This window comes from Grus americana, chromosome 23 (assembly GCF_028858705.1).
Source record: "Grus americana isolate bGruAme1 chromosome 23, bGruAme1.mat, whole genome shotgun sequence".
Taxonomy (NCBI): Eukaryota; Metazoa; Chordata; class Aves; order Gruiformes; family Gruidae; genus Grus; species Grus americana.
In genome coordinates this window covers 413,017-430,922 of record NC_072874.1, presented here as the reverse complement: position 1 = coordinate 430,922, position 17,906 = coordinate 413,017, and the positions used below count along the sequence as shown (strand labels likewise).

Here is a 17,906-nt window from a genome sequence, read left to right as displayed (position 1 = left end):
AGGTGCCAGCTCCTTCTGCACCTGCTATGTGCATAGGGATCAGCCTGCCTCCACCAAGCTGAGAACATCTGCTCAGCTCCCTCGGAAGCTGCAGAAAAGGTGACTGGAAGAAGGAACCAGGCCTGGATGTCCTGCCCTGTGCCCAGAGCAAGGAACCTGGGCCAGGTGGAAACAGAGAGCAAGAAAACTGCACTTGTTAATACGGAGGGGAGCCCACAATAATCTTGAAACTTTATTTCCATATAAAAGAAAAAAAAAATCCTCTCCACAATAAAGGCAGTAAGAGATCACTCAGGGAGTTGCACTCCTGGCCAAGCCGGAGGAGTGCAGGGTATTTCTGTCTCTGAGAACGACACGTTCGCACGCCAGCAGCATCGGCTCAACCATTCCAAGGATAATGCTGCGTCTCTGGCAGGAATTAATGCTTGGCATGGGAGAATGCTCCCAGCAGCCTTGCCCTGGGGCCCAGCCCTTTCCAGGCAGGGCTGAGGAAGCATGGGAACATGGCGCGATGAGGCCACATGAAGAGGATCTGATGCGGCCTTTGGCTGCCACTTACACACCTGCCTCATCCCGAAAAAAATTACTCAGCTTGTTTGGTTCAAGGCCTCCCAGGACTAAGTCCTTTCCTCGCCATGCAGGTGGAAGCGTGGCTGCTCCTCTTCACCAGCTGCTCTGCAGCCTACAGCAAAGGCAAGCTGCTGTCCTCACCCAAGCTCTCTGCGCCCCCACTGTCCCCCTCGGTCTCTGCAGCATGGCTGGTGGCCTCCAGCTTCCTTCTCTTCTTCAGATGGTGCAGGTGGGATTTGGATCGTGTGTGAGCTGGAGAAAGAGGCAAACAGAGCATTTAACTCGGGCGAACTGGAGAAGGAAACGCCCGACCCGATCCCCCTGTGCAGTGCAGAGCACCCTCCCTTCCCATCCTCCCACAGAACTCATTCTCACAGAAAAGTGAACTCCCAAGCCCTGCCCTGGCCACTTCTCAGGACGCTTCTAGGCCAAATTATTGGGGCTCAGAGGGGGACAACCCTTCCAAGCCTTCTCCTGACCACAGGAAGACTGGGAGAGGGGAAAAAAACCTGGCTCTGTACATGCAGAAGACTCCAGACTGTCAGGACTCAACTCTCCCAGCAAGCCTGCTCCTAACTGAGACACGACGCCGGGAGGATGGGAGAAAGGAAAGTGTTACCAAAGAGGTGGCACATTGCAGGATGCGGGTGAGGTTGTGCAACTCTCCGCCGTGCCATGGAGCGCAGCCAGGATCATTTGTAAGCCTAGATGCCTGCACCACAGCATTGGGGATATCCTCTACATCTACAGAGCGGAGAGGGATGGAGCCGAGCATAATTATGCTTTTGCATAACTCCAGGGCAAGGCCTCCAGCTACGGGAGCACTTCGGCAGGAGTCAGATGGGAACAGAGGCATAATCCCAGGGATGCAAATTGTACTGATACAGTGGGGCAGCAGGAGCTGCTTTTCTGTTCGAAATCACATAGTTAAGGACAGTAAAACCTCCTATATCAGTGGTATTATCTAAGTAGAAGGCACTTTGTCTAACCAGACCAATGTACCATCTTAGCAGGGTAGTTTTGCTATTTGCAAGAGATCAGAGCAGCAATTAAAGCAGCAAACTTTTCAAGCAGGGCCTTAATTAAACAAGGGTACGTGCTCACTGAATCAAGGCCTTCAGGTGTTTTCAAGTCATCCTTTTCTGCCAAAGGATGAAATAAGATGCAAAGCTGCTGCTTTATCACAATGCTGTAGGGTCACCCTCAGCTGGAAGTAAAGTCACAGCTCTTACAATTTGTCCCAAGCAACACCAAAGCGTACAGTGGCTGGAAGAAGCACTGATTTCTGCTGCTATCTGGGGAGGTGTGCTCTTTTAAGTCCATACAAATTATAAAATTAGACAAAATTTTAAAATCTTCCAGAGCCAGTGGGGTACAGGGAAACAGTTCCCGGAACTATCTGTAACTTGACTTGAGAAAACAGACCAGATTGCAGATCGACTCAGCTCCCACTGCTGTTTTCACTTCCCTTTGAGCTTTTAAATTTTGCAGTTACAAGTAACACCCAGTTTTTGAACCATTTTTCTCCCACCATCTGGGGGTTTGAGCCAAATTCATCTGGATGCAGAGAACAACAGCTGGTCTTGGTTGAGAAAGGTATTGTCATCACCTATCAGAATTCGGGATGACATCCCTAGAGGACATGTAGTTGCAGCTGTGGTATTTGAGGGGATCTTGAGGAGTTCCCACTTGGTCACAAAACTTGCTGGACCTGGAAGGATGGCACGGACCCTGATAACTTTCAGAGTCCTCTAGTTCTGGAGTAGGTAGAGCTCCTTCAAAGCACCTCCAAGCTGAGACAGCTGAGACTGGCTAAAATAACAATTACACTTACAAAACGATCTCACAACAAGCAGCTTCCTATTCTGTGCCAACTTCCATCTCTGCTTTCAGCAGTTCCCTGGATCAATAAGAATAAGCGACTCGTTCAAATCCGATGACCAATGACCTGAGAAATTTATCTTTGCACTGCGTCTGCATATACTGCATTTGGGCAACACATGGAGATTTATCAGTTTCATTTCTGCAGCCAGTTTCTCCACTACTTTTTGTTTCTGGTTCTCAGCATGAGACTCACAGCAGAGATAAATTCACTGCGCTAATCTGATTCCAACTGAGCTCTTTTAAAGTAAGTCTATTGAAAATAGAAAATCCCTTTCTATTACCATTACAGCTAGGAATACGTTTTTTTTAAAAAAACCCAAACAACAAAACCAAAAACCAACAAACACACAAATAGGAGATATTGGAGCAAAACTGAGCTATTAAAAACATTAAGAAACTTTCATTTTGCACAACAAAATTTTAGAAGAAATAGATTCGTTCTGTGCTTTTTGACAAAGTATCTAAAGTGCTGAACAGGACTGGCAGCCCTGACTAAACAGAGACAGCTCTGAGGCCTGATGCTACATATAGATCCCCACGTCTGGCGTGACGGCAGAGAGTGGCAGTGTTTACTGGGTGCCGGGGAAGGGGGAGAAGCCCAACAGATGGCTGCTGTGGCACAGCTCCTGCACCCCCTCTGGGCTTGCAAATGGCTGCTTTCATACACAGGCTGTAAACAATCCTTGAAAGCCCACGATCATGTGCTGAGGGTCATCCCGCCAAGCAGAGACAGCCAAGGAAGCTGCTCTGCTCCGGAGAACTGCCTTGCTCCATCCCTCCGCATAACAGCACCCGCTGTGCTCCCTCCCAGGTCCTCTCCTCTCCTCACCGGATCCTACCTGCCCACTCCCTGTCTCCGATGATGACTCTGTCACAGAGCTCACACACGCGATGACTCCGTTTGTTCTCATTTACATCGTACTCCATCTTCACAGGCTCTGCTGGGGGCTCGCGTCCCTGCAGATTAAATAACGTCTCAAATTGGTTTCTACTATGAAAATTTGCTTGGCTGTGTTCACTTTGGTAGGCTTTGGGATGCGACCTTGCCATACGCAGACACTAAGGTTAGCAGGACAGATGCTGCAGTTTTATCATGCAAGACAAGCGGAGTACTGGGCATTAGGAGAAATTTTCAGCTTAGACAACAACCCTCTGCCACTGCGAGGAAAGGCCAAGACTGGACACGTAAGCAGACAGCCCTGCTCAAGGGAGAGACTAAGTGCCAAGTTATGGAGACTACCAAGAGTTGGCTTCTCAGCCACGGCTCACGTGTTCACTCCAGTTACCCAGTACCTGGATGAAGCTCTCCACAATCTCCAGAGCAGGTTTCAGCACATCCTCCTCCCACCGCAAGAGATCAGACACCTCCAACCCATATACTGGGGGCACGTTGGGTCCAGGACCTAAAGAGACACAGAAAGGTAGGCCACCACCAAAACCTCCACAGCATCATGTCCTAGCACCCACAGGGCTATGCTGTGACCAGGGAGACCTGCTCCTTCCTATCTAGCTGTCCCTTAACATTCAGAAGCAAACAGCACCAGCCTTTCCAGAGCCAAAATTATCAGAAACCTCAGCTTGGGGGGCACCACCCTTGCAAACAGCAAGAACACCTAAGACCTGTAGCAAGCACCTTCATGGTTATCTGCTTTCAGGGCAGCATAACGAAATATGAGGACACTGACAGCCCATCGTAACAGCAGACACTTCATCACGGCCGCGGTCCACAGGAGGCCACAGAACATCAAAAGCTAGATCCAGGCACAAAGCCATCACACAAAGCTTACAAGGAGATGCAGGCATGGAGTCTGGATGAGGAATCTGTGGGTGCAGGTTCCCAGAGCTGTAATTGCTTGTGCCGCTGCAGGGGCCGACACTCCCGGCTCACAGTAGCAGATCACGGCAGGAGATGCTTTACTAATGCCTCGACCTGACAAGGCACAGTTTCAAAGCCACCCTTTTGGCCTCCCGCAGCCTGGCACGAGGGCATGGGGTACTCGCTGCAACCCAACCAGGGCAAGACAGCTGCAATCAGAGAGCGCCCACTCCCTCCGGCGATGTCGCTGCCCTGCCACGGCTCACCTGCCTGCAGACATCGGGCACACGGTCCCGCTCGGACAAAGCCATCAAAGGCTGCCGCGTGCCAGCCTCCAGCAGGTGCTGCTTTTTATCGCTGTAACCACAAACAAGCTCCCAAACAAGCAGGGCTGATCTGAAGCACACCTGCCACCAGAAAGGTGAGCCACAGCCACCAAGCACATGGCGCCGGGAAAGCTCTTGCACCCCGTTCAAAGCCCGTCTTTTGACTCGAGTTTCTCCCTGCCTTTTTTTATCAGTTTTATTTTATTTTATTGTTGTTTTGCCCCTACCAAGCACCTTTCAACAAGTGCCTGGCTCCCAGCTGCTGCTGCTGGCCCGGCTCCAAGGCTGGGGCTGGGATGGGGAAGTCCTGCTGGCTCCTTGCCACTGTGGTGAGCAGGGCCCGAGCTAAGACCAGCCAATGGGCCCCTGCTCCTGATCGGGAGGGCAGCTGTCAACTGGGCTTTTCGCCCTGCACGGGGAGCATGTCTGGGTGCCTGGGGAGAGGGACAGAGCTGCATGCCCCCTCCCCTGCCATCGGCAGGATAGGTGGCAGGGATGCTGCAGCCATAGTCATCTACTGCTGCCTGCCACGGGGCTGAGACTTTGCTTGTTTGTTCTGTTGGGGTCCTGATGGCACTTCTGTTGGGAGGAGAAGAGCTTCCCTTGACAGGCAGGCAGGGGTACAGGGGAAGCAGTGAGGACCTGGCTTCCCGAGTGTCTGGGCAGGCAGGCTGTGGGCAAGATAAACATGGACAGTGCTGGGTGGGCTGTCTCAGGAGGACCGAGCGGCTGCTCTCCTTCCCACATGTTCAGGTTGCAACCAGGGCAGAGCCTGGTGGGTGGAACCTGGAGGGATCTGGCTGGTAGCAGACCCTTGCAGAGCCAGGGCAGCCTGGGCCAGCCAGAAGAATCCAGGCAAGATCAATCTCTGCCAGACTCGCGTCCCCCTCACACACGCTGCCCCAAAGCAGGAGCCACCACTCTCCTCTCTTGAGCTGGGAGCAGGGGATGCACCAAGGAGGGAAGAGAAGAGATGCAAGAACAGGGCAGGAACAGAGGTCTTACGTCTCAGGAAGCGGTTTCGGACCCACTTGTTCTGCCTCCGGGCATATCTCTTAGTCACCTGCTTCAGGGCCTCGATCCCTTTGAAACAGAGGGAGTAAAAAATAAAGGTCAGCACAACACTGCAAGCTGAGCTCAGAGCAGAGCGAGAAGAGGCTGTCAGCTCCGGTGCAAGCAAATCACACAGGGCAAAAGTTTGTGCTGGATGGTATGGTGCTCACTTAAGGGAAGTATTTCTGTCAGTCTGGAGGTGTCCGAGCCAGCAGTGAGAAGTGGTCATCACAGCAAAGCAGCCAAGCCCTGCCAGGCAGAGCGTAGGGGCAGCGCAGAAGGGCTGGACAACGTGTCCCAAATGTTCTTGAATGGACACTGGGTGCAAAGGGCCCAAAACCCCCCTAAAGCTTTTAGCAGATAGGACAATCTTTTCAGGGGCTGCACTGCTCTCGTAACACCTAAGTGAGTATTTCCCTGCACAAACAGAGCCCAGGACTCCTCGTCCTACCCGCAGTGGGCCCATAGGATGGTTTACCACCGTACAACCTTTCAATATTTAGTACCAGACTTATCGTATCCCTCTGTAATCATCTCCTGAGCAGACACAACAAGACCCTTCTGCACCAGACTTGTTTTCAAGGCTTTTATCGTTTCTGTGGTTTCCTCAGCCTCCATCTCCACTTTGCACTGAACCCTCCTTGACACAGACCGATTCCGCCTGGGACCTCTGCTGTGCTGAGGAGTCCCTGCCCCCCTAGGCTGGCTGAATTGGAAAAAGGTGCAGCTCAACCCCAAGAAGACGTGCCCGAAGGTTCGAGCTTGGTTCAGACCATCACGCAGCATCACCTGGAGCTGTGTGGGGCTGAGGGACGTAGGGCACGCAGAGTGCTCTTCCCACCTTTTTGCAGCAGCAGGGCGCTGGTCTCGGGCGAGCAGTTCCCCTCACTGACAAGGTACTCGTGGAACTCCTTGAAGCCAATGGACTGGAAGATGCCATGCTGGTAATCCTGCCTGGAGAACAAGACAAGAGGTAGAGGTCAAGGCCATCTCCTTTGGAACAGTGGGAGACCTCAACCCTCCCCAGAATAGCTGAGCTCTCTGTGTCTCACCCTGCAGGGACCTCCCCAGGTGACATAAGTCCATGGCCTCAGGGGACAAGGCACGCCAGGCACACACAGGAACACAGAGCAGTGCCTTCAGTGCCACACCATGTCAGCTTTGCTGTGTGAACACTCAAGCAGCACCAAGCAATTTTTACTGAGGGGAAACATCACCACTTGGCAGGTAAAGTCCAGGCAAAATTCCTTCAACACTGAGACCCACAGGGACTCTGCTGTTTGACCAACCCTGGTCTAAGGATTCTGGCAGGGAAGGCCAGGAAGTGCTGGAGGGTCTAGCTGGTTCAGACCTCTCTGCTGAGGCAGACACCTGTCCCATCTGCTGGCCCTGCCACAGGAGAAGGCACTGCAGGAACAGTGGTATGTTGGAGGTACTGCAGGCAGAGTAGTTCTGGGCCCTGCACGGGTCTGACAGGTGGGAGTGGGAGCAGAAAGGGAGCTGATTTCTCACCCACCGGTTCTCAGCCACCTTCTCTTGGTTGTAGCGTCGGTGGAAGTCCCGCAGCTCCTCCAGCAGTCCTGCAGCCAGCATGTCATCCACCCGCTTCTCGAGCCGCTGGTCCAGAGCTGGGAGGAGGAGAGCAGGACACACTCAGCCGCTCGGAGCCGTGCCTTCGGAAGGTCCACAGCTGGACAACGTGCCAGGTCACGGTTTGGTGCTGCCAGCCTCCCAATCCACCTGAGGAAGGCAGAGCCCAGCAGGCAAGGGGAGCGAGTCCTCTGTCTCACCCACTGATGCCAAAGGAATTGCTGCCTCGTTCAGGGAGGAGGCTGGGGCAGGAGCAGGGAGTCAGCCCTAATCCTGCATCGCCTCACTCAGCCAGCCAGGAGTCCACTCTCACCTGCCTGGTCTGCATGGAGCCACAAGATGCAGGAATGTGGGTATTTCAGGGGCCCACCTAAGGGCCCCCCACCTTCCTCCTCCTGCTGCTGGTGCAAGATTTCACTATGGGGGATCCCTGTTTCTTCAAACACTTGGAGGCTCCTGTAAGCAGAGACAGACAGAGCTCAGAGGCTGGGTGAGGATGAGCTTTTCCATTTCCCCAGCAGCCCTGGGGGCTCCACCAAAGGGAACCACAGACACTTGCTGCAATCCAACCCTCTCATGTAGGGGGAGGGCATGTTTCTGCCCCCTCCCGTGCCTGGCATCCCGAGCACACCCAGGTCCTGAGGGTGCAATGCAGCGCAGAGCACAGCGATGGCACCCAAGGAGCCCAGAGCATAGCCACCCACTCCTGCCTGGCACTGGGACAAGCCCTGCAGGGGATGGGGTTCTGGCTCCAGCCCTGCCCTTTCCAGCCAGGCAGGGCTGCAGGGAAGAGGCCAGCATTGCCGATGCTGCGAAGCATTACTGCCAGCTCAGCCCAGCCCAGCCAGGGAGGTGGAGGAAGCCACGCAGGGTGCCCAACCCTCTGTCCCGCTGCACCGTGCGAATGGGGTGGGCGGCGTTCTGCTCCCTCTGGGCCAGGGCTTGGCTGGGATGGGCCCGTCGAAGCAGCAAGCCTGGTCTTGCTGTCATGCTGTTCCCACAGAGCTCAGGTATGTTACTCAGCCAGCATGGCAGCTTGCTCTTTAAATAGCTCCAGATAAACCCTGCTGCTGGGGCACCGCAGCAGGAGTAGCCCCAGTGTGCACAAGCCAGGAGCAATGGGCTGTCCTGGTCCTCAAAGGCAGTTCAGGCTGGGGGCTCCGTGGCCAAAGGTCTCACATCCCAGAGAGCTCCCCAACATCAGTGCTCCAAGGTCCCCAAGCACCTTGCTAAGAGGCTAGGAGCACCCACCTGGGATGGGAGAGCCCATCCTGCCGTGTTCCCAGGCACATGATTGCCTCAAGAAGGGGTGCTGGGCCCTGGCACACCCTGCCCCTGGCACGCCAAGCTCACCTGGCCATTTTGCGCTTGTCGTGGGGGTGCAGCTTGGCCGCCATCTCTGGATCCACCTGTCTCAGGCGGCGATGGAGCTCGACACCGTCCAGCTGCTCCAGCTGCATTTTCCTGTCGGTGACCAGCCCAGGGGCCGTGCTGGCCTTCTCCTGTGGGGCACAAGGCAGCCCTGGGTCAAGCCACTCATCCATGTGCAAGGCCAGCACAAGCAAGATGATCCCCCAGACCCGCAGGGTGAACGAGGGGCTTTTGGTCCTCCTTGCCCCACTCTAGCAGGGGGAACATCATGCCCAGCTGCAGGAAGCCTGCCCTGAACATGGGGCTCACCCTTTCCTGGAGCTATACACAGCCCTCCAATGGTACCTTGGTGTTGATAAGGACCTTCCAGAGCAGGGACTCGATGTAGTAGTTGGTTCCTCCCACAACAATTGGAATCTTGTCTCGGGCAAAGATATCTTCAATGTGCCACAGTCAGGGAGTGTAAGCAGAGATGCATGGCAGGGAGGGAGGGCTGTGGGGAGCAACAGCCTGGGGCCCACTCTCCAGCCCCACAGAGCCAGTGAGGCTGCAGGACAGGGTTATAGGTGTCCCTCATCTCTAACTATCCTCTGCCAACTGTGCCAGCTACCACCAAAACTCAGGGACACCCAGGGACTGCCAGGGAGGGCAATACCCAGTTCATCTCTGTTGCGGTGCAGCAGAGATCTTCCCCAACCATCCCTGAGGAGGAGCTGCCCTGAGCACTAGCTGGGTAAAAGCAGCTCCAGGCCCCCCTTGCCAGCAGTATCCTCTGAAAACTGGAGGTGGTTGCAATGTGGAGAGTCCAAGGCTGCCGCAAACACTGATCTCTGTTGCAGAGGGGGGGAAGTCCATATCTGCTCAGCCAGGCAGACTGCAGCATGAAAGGATATCAGAGCCACGGCTTTGTCTCTGAAATCCACCACTGTGTAGTTAGAGACGAGGGGATCCACAAAGCTGATCATGTGGTGTCTGCACAGACGCTGCTCTTGGGGAGAAACTTTGTTCGTGATGATATCCAAGCCCTTGTACACCTGAGGAGGAGAAGAGCCTGTCATTCACCTCTGCATCACCACCACTCCTTCCCCCCCACACAGCTGCTGCCTGCCCCTATCACCCCTCCAAGCCCCTTGCCGGTCTCTGGAGAAGCAGGCAGCACAGGCAAGGGGCACATGCCCCGTTCAGGCAAGGCAGCAGGAATCTCAGCAACACCTGCTCCTGCCAGGGCCAAACTGCCTCTCTCTGGTGTTTGTTCCTGCCCACGGGAGATGAACCATGAGTGTGACCGCTCACCACTGCTTTCCTGGTCTAATATAACCCTGCAGTTAGGGATGGAAAGGCTGATCGAGAGATCAGAGAGCGGTGTCAGAGCCCAGTCAACGTAACCAAGCAAGCCCAGCTCTGAAGCACAGAGGGCAGCTGCCTCCAAGCTGTGGGCTCCTCATCTGCTGCTGTTGCAGCTAAAAGCTCAGGCATGCCTCTCTCCAAACACCCCAGCACAGCACTGACTCTCTTCTGGGAACAAGGACCACTGCCTCCCATAACACACAAAGATCTCTCTGGATGCAACATGCAACTTTACGGAGCCTCCTAAACACACACAAACGGTCTCAGCTCATGCACACCTTAAAAGCCTGGCATATCGCCTGCTCTCACCGAGCCAGCCAGGTACAGAGGGGAGCAAAACACACTGGTGCAGGTCAGTGACCCCAGGGGAAAAGAGGCACTGTCCTGTACCAAGGTGCCAGGAGGCACTGGTGAGCGCAACCAGCAGCATCTTGCTGCTTTGAGGTGCGTCTTCAATCTTGAGTTTGGGATATACAACCTGGGAGAGCACTGCTGAGAGATGCTGGCCCTTAGCTAGACAGCTAAGAGCAGAGCAGAAAGAAAAGCCACCCAAACCAACCCTTGGTAAAGAGCTAAGCAGTGATCCCAGCAGCATGCATCTGAGCCACAGCCCAAATCCACCCTCCAGGCTGCATAAAGCAACAACCACAGCCCAGCCTGCAGACCCAGGCAGTGCAAGTACCAGAGCCACCTCATCTTGGTGTCCTGTCCCCACGGCTTGGCTGGGTCCTGTGAGCAGAACCCTTTCAGATGAGAGCATATTTCACCCAGGAGAAGGGAGGAAGGCTCCTCGCCCTGCTCCCCACAGCATGCAAACACAATCATCCTCAGCACGGGGCGCCCCTGGGCACCGGCACTGCCCCAGGCACATCTGTCAGTGGGTGCTGCGAGGCTCCGCAGAGCTGCAGACAAACAGAGATCAGAGTGGGGACCCGTACCCCAAGGGTGCTGGCAGCAGGCACACGGTCGCAGTGGGGCTCATAAAGCCTTTCTGTCCAGCCCAGCTCTGCATCATGCCAAGGACTGAGTACTCTCCGTGCCAGGCAGTGGCTAAAGCTCTGCTTTGTGCTGTGGTCACGGGGAGGATGTGTTTAGCTCTCCACACCTCCCCGCTTGGAGCAGTCTCCCAGCTTGGGATAAACTGGCCTGATAGGCGAAGAGACTGAAAATGGCTGAACTCACTTCCTCCTCCATCACCCAGAAACCACCCCAGCCAGAGGGCCAGACTTCCAGAAACACGTTTCCCCTTAATCCCCTCTGAGAAGCTGCCCAGCCTCTGGCTGCAGCGCGGCCTCCACCCACTGCCTCCCCTGGTCCCAGACAGAAGGACAAGGTGACACAGAGGTGACCCACGGGCAGAAGACATGGAGCGGCAGCAAGGGACGATGCGAGGTTAGTGGAGCAGGGAAGCCCGATCCCTGCCTGGAGCAATTATATGAGCTGCTGGGGCGGCTGAACCGGCTGCAGCCCGGCAGACACTCCCCATCTTGCTTAACTCTTGCACTTGCCACTTGGAGAGCGAGGGCCAGCCCCTGCTCCGAGTCCCTCAGCGGAGAAAGGCTCGCCTGCGGGTAGGAAGCGAGGGGGGAGCAGGAGGGCAACCAAATGCTCTTCCTTTCTGCCCTGCAGAAACCCAGCTGGCTCCAGGGGACGCTGAGCAGACAGGAGGAGAGGCCCAAGAGGCAGCTCTCTGCCAACATGCCCCGTGGCTGGCTGCAGCCTATTGATCCCCTTCCATTACCCAGCCCCGGGCTGAGCAGCACCATTCAACGCAGGTCTCCAGTCGACACCAAAAAACCTTTGAATTCGGCGAGCTTTGGCTCAGTGCCTTCTCTCCCCCAGCAAGGGCCAGTCCAGCCCTCCAGCTCCTCCGACTCCCACTTGTCTGCCTGAAATCACAGTCAATACAGAGGACTGACGGGGAGGCTCAGAGGCAGCCAGGAGCTCCCAGTGCCCTGCGCGGGCAGAGCCAGCATTTACAGTTGAGGCTCCAATCCCCCAAGGTTCTCCCAGAGATTAAACACCGAGAGCTTCCCTGAATATCTGGCAACAAGAGGAGGAATGCAGTGTCAGTGTGTGGGCTGGGAAGAAACAAAGGCGGCCTTTTACACACACCCAGCAAAGCCCAGAGAAGGTTTCCACCAGCTGGCTGTCGGCAGGGCCTCGCACCGAGACGTCCTCCTGACACTCATTTCTATTTTCAGCAAGCGGCTCAGATAAGCCTTTGTTGCTTTCTAAGGCCCCAAAACAGATTAGCAGCAGCCTGGAGCAGCAGGCCTCCGAGACACCGAATACAAGCTGGGGACTAAAGATGCTTAGCCTTGACGGCATCCTCCCACCTCTGCCACTGAAACCCCCTGGCAGATCAGCCCCACAGCTCATAGCACTGTGCTGGAAGGTCAGCACTGTCTCCTCCTTTAACATGTGGGGAAACTGAGGCAGGAGACACAAGCACCAGCAATCCTCAGGAAATGGTGCCTGTGAGGATCCTCAGCCCACAGCTTAGGAAGGGTGGGCTCTCCCAAACCCTCACTCTGCCACCAGTTTCATGCACAATCCCAAACTCTGTCCCTTTGTCCCCATCTGCACTAGAGAGGCACAGGCAGGGCGAGTGCAGGGACCACAGTATTGAAGGTGACATGACGGCTGTGCAGCATGGGGACCCCAGACACATCCGAGCATCGACAGCTGGGAAGAGCCTGAAGACTTCACAGGGGCCAAAGGATCTCCCAGCTGGAGAGGGACATGGAGGACCCAAACCAAGCTAGGGTGCAAGGAGAGCACAATTCACTCCCCTCTCTGATCCCTGCCACGGGAAGGACGTCAGCAAAGGCTCTTAGGATGTCCTGACTTGACACACTCACTGACAAACATAGCCAGTGTGCTACAACAGCCCCTGGAGAAGGACTGCATTGCCGCTTCGAAGTATGAAATCCAGAGGGGACAGTGGGATCGGGAGTGGATGGGGCCCTCCAGCAAACTGGCACCGGGATCGCTGCGCACTCACTGCTCCATCAGGAATGAAGAAGCGGGACTGGCTTCACCCCGCCTGGCTTCCCAGGGAATGACTTATTCCTAAAGGAAATTCACTGGGATGACAAACAGCAACAGAAAGGACAAAAAGAAAGATTAAGAGGCCACTAGATTAACTGGAGCTCCTGAGCTGTACACAGGCAGCAGCTAAGTCTGTAATTTGACCACAGCAACTCAGGGCCATGACAAACACACCCTGGAGATAGAGGGGTGCCTGTGTGCAGGAACAGGTGGGCTCGGGGCTCCCCGGCCCCTTCCCAAGCCTGGCTCTGGCTCCAGCAGCTGCCCAAAACACTGCCAGCATTTGTCAGAGCTCCACGGAGCCCACACGGGGCGCAGCGATGAATGGACAGAGGGGGCTGAGGGCGACACGGTCGCTGGCAGCTGTCAGTTGAGAATAAGCAATGGGATTTTTAAAACCCAGCGACTCTTCCGCAAGGACATCGGAGCCAGCTCTGCGAGGCAAAAGGATATGCAGCGAGGAGACAATATTCCATGGGAACAAAGCCAGCAAGAAAGCAGATCCAGTTGGCTGGCTGCGGCCGCCTAAGCGGGGCACCGGGGTTAGTGGAGCGTGGTGGGGGAGGCGCAGACACACGCTGCTCAAGGCTGTGCCTTCAGGCGGCCAGGGCAGTGGAGAGGCAGGGCTCCCCCGCCTCACCGCCCAGAGGGGCCACGCCGAAAGCATGCCGTGTTACGGGATAAAAGTAGCAGAGCTGCTCGGCTCTCGCTCCACAGTCACGCTAGAATGAGATTAAAAGGAAAGGAGGACAAGAGCCACTCAAGCCCGGATGCCATTGGGTGCCCGCAGCCAAAGTCCTCCCAGCGCCTGCATTCCCATAGAGGGCCCTGAAACAACCAGAGCACAAAATACACGCTTTAAAACATCCACCAGCATGAAATGAGAATCCACAGCACGCCAGTTGGCTCCAGCCACATCTGTAGAGCTCAGGCTGCAGTGGGAGCCTCGTGTTCACAGGATCGCTCCAGTCACCAGCCCTTTTTCCCTGATACCAAAGCCCGCTGGGCTGGCAGTCACCGCAAGGCTGGAGAACCTCAGCATTCACAGTACACAAATGGGCACGAATAACCAAAGAAAAGAAAAAAAAGCCACCCCAGCCCAGACAGGGTCTGCAGAGAAAACCAGCCCACAGGCAGTTCCACCCCAGGCTCGAGGACAGCAAGATGGAAGTGCCCATCCTTCGTTAGGGAGCACGCGGTAAGGGCTCGCAACACCGGCGATGCCTGGTGGTTCACATCAGCTGGGCCAGGCAGCCGGGAGGGCAGCTGCCCGCAATCAGGCAGCACTGGACAAAGCTTCCACATCTCGCATGAATGTTTTTACCCCTGCAGGATTTTGTCAACTCAGCTTAGCCATCAAATGCTCTTTCCCCAAGAGCTTAAGGAAACCATTCCATAAAATTAAAGCTTTCCGATCGCTTGCTCCAAATTCAGGAGAGGGAGGTTTTAAATTTAGCTCTCTAGGACACAAACAGAGAGGAAACCAGGAGGGGGCCACAGGACAGCGAGAGTCAATCTCTGAGCAGCACAAAGGGCAAAGGGTGCTGCTGGTCGAAAACACCTTTTTAAAAAGTGTAATAATTATATGTTAAACATTAAACTTGATGGAAAGTTCAAGCATTATAGAAAAAGAACAGTGAAAGTGTTGATTAGGAAGGAAACCATGTTGCTAAACAATAACAAAATCCCTGAAATTTACCTGTTGTGACAAAGCTCTTGTAGCTGAACACAATTAGGACCAAAGAAATGAGGCTCAGTTCTTTGGTGTTTACTGACCCTGACTGTACAACCGATATATTCCACGCTGCCGCTTGCAATAAGAGACGAGACCACAGACAGTGTCACTGGCAAGTAACAAGTATCATTTTTAACACTCTTTCCTGTGTCAGTGTCCCTTTGCTGGGTGACCGGGGAGGGGAGCGCTTGTCTTTGTCTGCCACGTTAAAGCCTCACTTACGCTTTGTCCATAAAACAGCCTCTGGAAGGACGGACGGCACCAGCCAGCACCACTGCCTCACCAGGTACCCCAGCCAGGGCGCGAGGCGCAGCGCAGGCACCCAGCGGGTCCCGGCGATGGCAGAGGGGTACACGTCTCCCTGCGGCCGAGGGGACAGCCCGTGGCTTGCCAGTGCTGCAAATCACGCCATGCCCCGTGGCTGGGGGACACATTACGGGAAGGGACATCACCCCGGGACAGGGGCACCAGGGCCAGGCCGGCCCGTGGGCTAGGAGCACACCCAGCAGGCAGGATCCATCCTCCCGGCTGTCCCGCACGGGCATTCGGTCAGGGGGCCTGGAGTCCCCGGGGGAGCCCAGCCTGCAGCCCTGTGGGGCTGGGGCTCTCCGGGCCCCGACCAGGCCCCACTGCCCCCATCCCGGTACCAGGCGAGGCCGCCTCCCGACACACTCAGCCAGGCCCAGGGCGCCACCGGGGATCCCGGGCCCAGGCCCGGCCTTCCCCATTCCCCAGACCCCGCCGCGGCCTCCCCCGGGCTCAGGCGCGGCCCTCCCCGAGCTCCAGGCCCGGCCCCGGCGTCTCGCGGTTCTCGGGCCTATCCCTGGCCTTCCCCGGCCGGCCGCGGCCTTCCCCGGGCCTTCCCCGGAGGCCGGGCCCGGCCGTACCTGCATGGAGTCGGCGCTGACGATCTCTCCGCCGAGGCGCAGCCCGAGCTGCAGCGCCAGCGCCGACTTGCCGGTGCCGGTAGCGCCGAGGATCACCACCAGCGGCCGCGGCGGCTGCGAGGCCCGGCCCAGGCAGAGCGCGGCCGCCGCCATGGCCCGGCCCGGCCCGGCGGCTGCCATGGGGACGGGCGGGCGGGACGGGGGCGGGACGGGGCCGGGGCCACCCGCGGGGAGGACGGGGCCGGGCCCTGCGCCCCGTGTCCCTCTGCCAGGCGGGGTTCCTGTCCCCAGCCCGGGTCCCTCCCCTCGCCCCCGGCCCGGCTCCCCATCCCTGTCCCCTGCCCCTGCCCTGTGCCAGGGCCCTGCCCTGCCCATCCCCACACCCCCGGCCCCTTTTCAGGTCCCCCGGGCACCCCCCGCCTTCAGGGCTCCCCGGCCCCCCCAACCCGGGCCGTGTCCACGAGTGGGGTTCTGCCCCGTGGCACCTTTTTTGGGGAGGCTGGGGGAGGGGCGGTAGGACGGGGTGGGAAGGATGCTGTTACCATAGCAACGGGGCAAGAGGATGAGGCGCGGGGCTGTTGCCATAGCAACAGAGGAGCGCGTTGCCGTGGCAACCACAGCCTCCACGGAGGCTCGTCCTCCCCTTCACCACGGCAACACAGGGAGATGGGGAGCCAGCGACTGTCTCCGTGGCAACAGAGGGGAGGGAAGGCAGGGAGACGGTTGCCATGGCGACGGCGGGAGGAGGGTATCTCCACCGTGCCGCTCTCCCTGGCAACACACATCCTTTGCCATAGCAACAGGGAGCAGGAGGCTGCGGGCCGGGGAGGGGTGCGGGCAGCTGGCCCCCTCGGAGGGAAAGGGATTATCACTGCCTCGGGGAAACTGTCCTAAAAATTTGCCAGCCCAGGCGTGAAGGCGGCATCGTGCCCATGGCACCCTGGGCCAGTTGAGGCTGCCCCGCGCAAAACCGGGGGGGGGGGGCATGGTAGGAGGGGCAAGGGGGTGAGTTTCAAGGAGCAGGGTGTGAGCAGGGCAATCTGCATTAAAAAAATAATTGTATCCTGCCTGGAAATGTTGAATTGCAGTGACTACAGCCAACGCTTGCAAATTGCAGCACTGAACAAGCAAGGAGGAAAACCCCCATGTGTTTATTTTGTTCACTTAATAGTCAGTCTGCTTTCCTGGTCCTTACCATGGCAGTACGAGGGGAGACATCTGCTTTAGTAATCAGGGAAGTTTCAGGTAGATCTATATATTATGCATGAGGGCTTCAAGCAGAACTCAAAGGTATATGCAAAACTACTACTGTTCCTCAGTTTGATTTGAGACTGACAACGTTTTCCATTGATGACAGTCTCAGCTCAGGCCACAGGATCTGCACATCATTTTTCAAGAAAGAAAAATAATATTTTAAATATCCTACGTGCCTTCAGCATGAAAAGAAAAAGCATACCTTACTAAAAACCTTATTGGGAGGGTCACTTCGAGCTGAAAAAAGACACCAGTCTGCAAGTGTCAGTGTACACACAACAAAAATAAATGTTTGAGGGACTGGTACATCTGGGCTTTGTTTCCTGCGCCTGGGCGAGGTGTCAGATTTAGGTCACCCAGCTCCGTGTTTAAGCTGCGGTTCCTGTGAGCACCTTTTAATACAGCTCTAAAATGCTTTGGCACGTGACATGTAACATGCAGAAAGTGTGAAAGCTCAGTTGCCGGAACTGAAGGGAATGGGTAAGAGCTTCCGTACAGAAACATTGCTTTTTAAGGCTCGCTTCCCCCGAGTGATTGAGTCTCCTGCAGCAGCTCTCTTCTGACTTCTCAGCAGTAACAGGATCCTGCGTCCCTCCTGCATTTAGAGTAAGACTTTTGCTGCCAGTAGCAAGGAAACCCAAATGCATGGAGTTTGGGGAGACAGCGGGGAGAACAGACAGATATATATAATTTCATCCACTTGGCAGATCTGGGTATATGAAGCTCTCCGACACCCCTTGAAGTGAGCAGATTGCATTCCCCCCTCCCTATAGGGTTACTGCCAACCACAGCCCCATCCCCTGACCCATGGGGCAGTGATCACCCCACACCGACTGCCCCGAGCCCCATTAGGGGGGGTTTACAGTTACACCAAAGCCTTCTCTGTACCTAGCATAGGCTCTCCACCCCTCCTTGCCAATAAAGCCACTTAAAAGGAGGAAAAATAATCCGGGTGATTCATTTCCCTGGCCCCACCACCATGACCACTTCTGTTTCCATCACTGGGAGAAAGCCAGGAC

At 56.0% G+C, this 17,906-nt stretch overlaps 1 protein-coding gene across 3 annotated transcripts; it reads right to left on the bottom strand.

Annotated features, from left to right (window-relative positions):
- Window positions 1-219: 219 nt before the first annotated feature.
- Window positions 220-15,881, bottom strand: TRIT1 (tRNA isopentenyltransferase 1). Of its 3 annotated transcripts, XM_054802670.1 has the most exons (12): window positions 15,634-15,881; window positions 9,504-9,644; window positions 8,956-9,054; window positions 8,593-8,741; window positions 7,553-7,695; window positions 7,166-7,277; window positions 6,491-6,603; window positions 5,602-5,679; window positions 3,748-3,857; window positions 3,284-3,411; window positions 2,405-2,470; window positions 750-822 (listed from the first exon to the last, which is right to left on the bottom strand). In XM_054802670.1, exons 1-11 carry the CDS (start codon window positions 15,811-15,813, stop codon window positions 2,431-2,433), a joined length of 1,293 nt encoding a protein of 430 aa, XP_054658645.1. In that variant the 5' UTR covers window positions 15,814-15,881; the 3' UTR covers window positions 750-822; window positions 2,405-2,430. The 3 variants fall into 3 exon arrangements, with proteins under 3 accessions (XP_054658644.1, XP_054658642.1, XP_054658645.1); XM_054802669.1 differs by lacking the exon at window positions 2,405-2,470 and having other exon boundaries at window positions 220-822; XM_054802667.1 differs by lacking the exon at window positions 2,405-2,470 and having other exon boundaries at window positions 220-822; window positions 3,294-3,411; window positions 15,634-15,872.
- Between the last annotated feature and the right edge of the window lie 2,025 nt (window positions 15,882-17,906).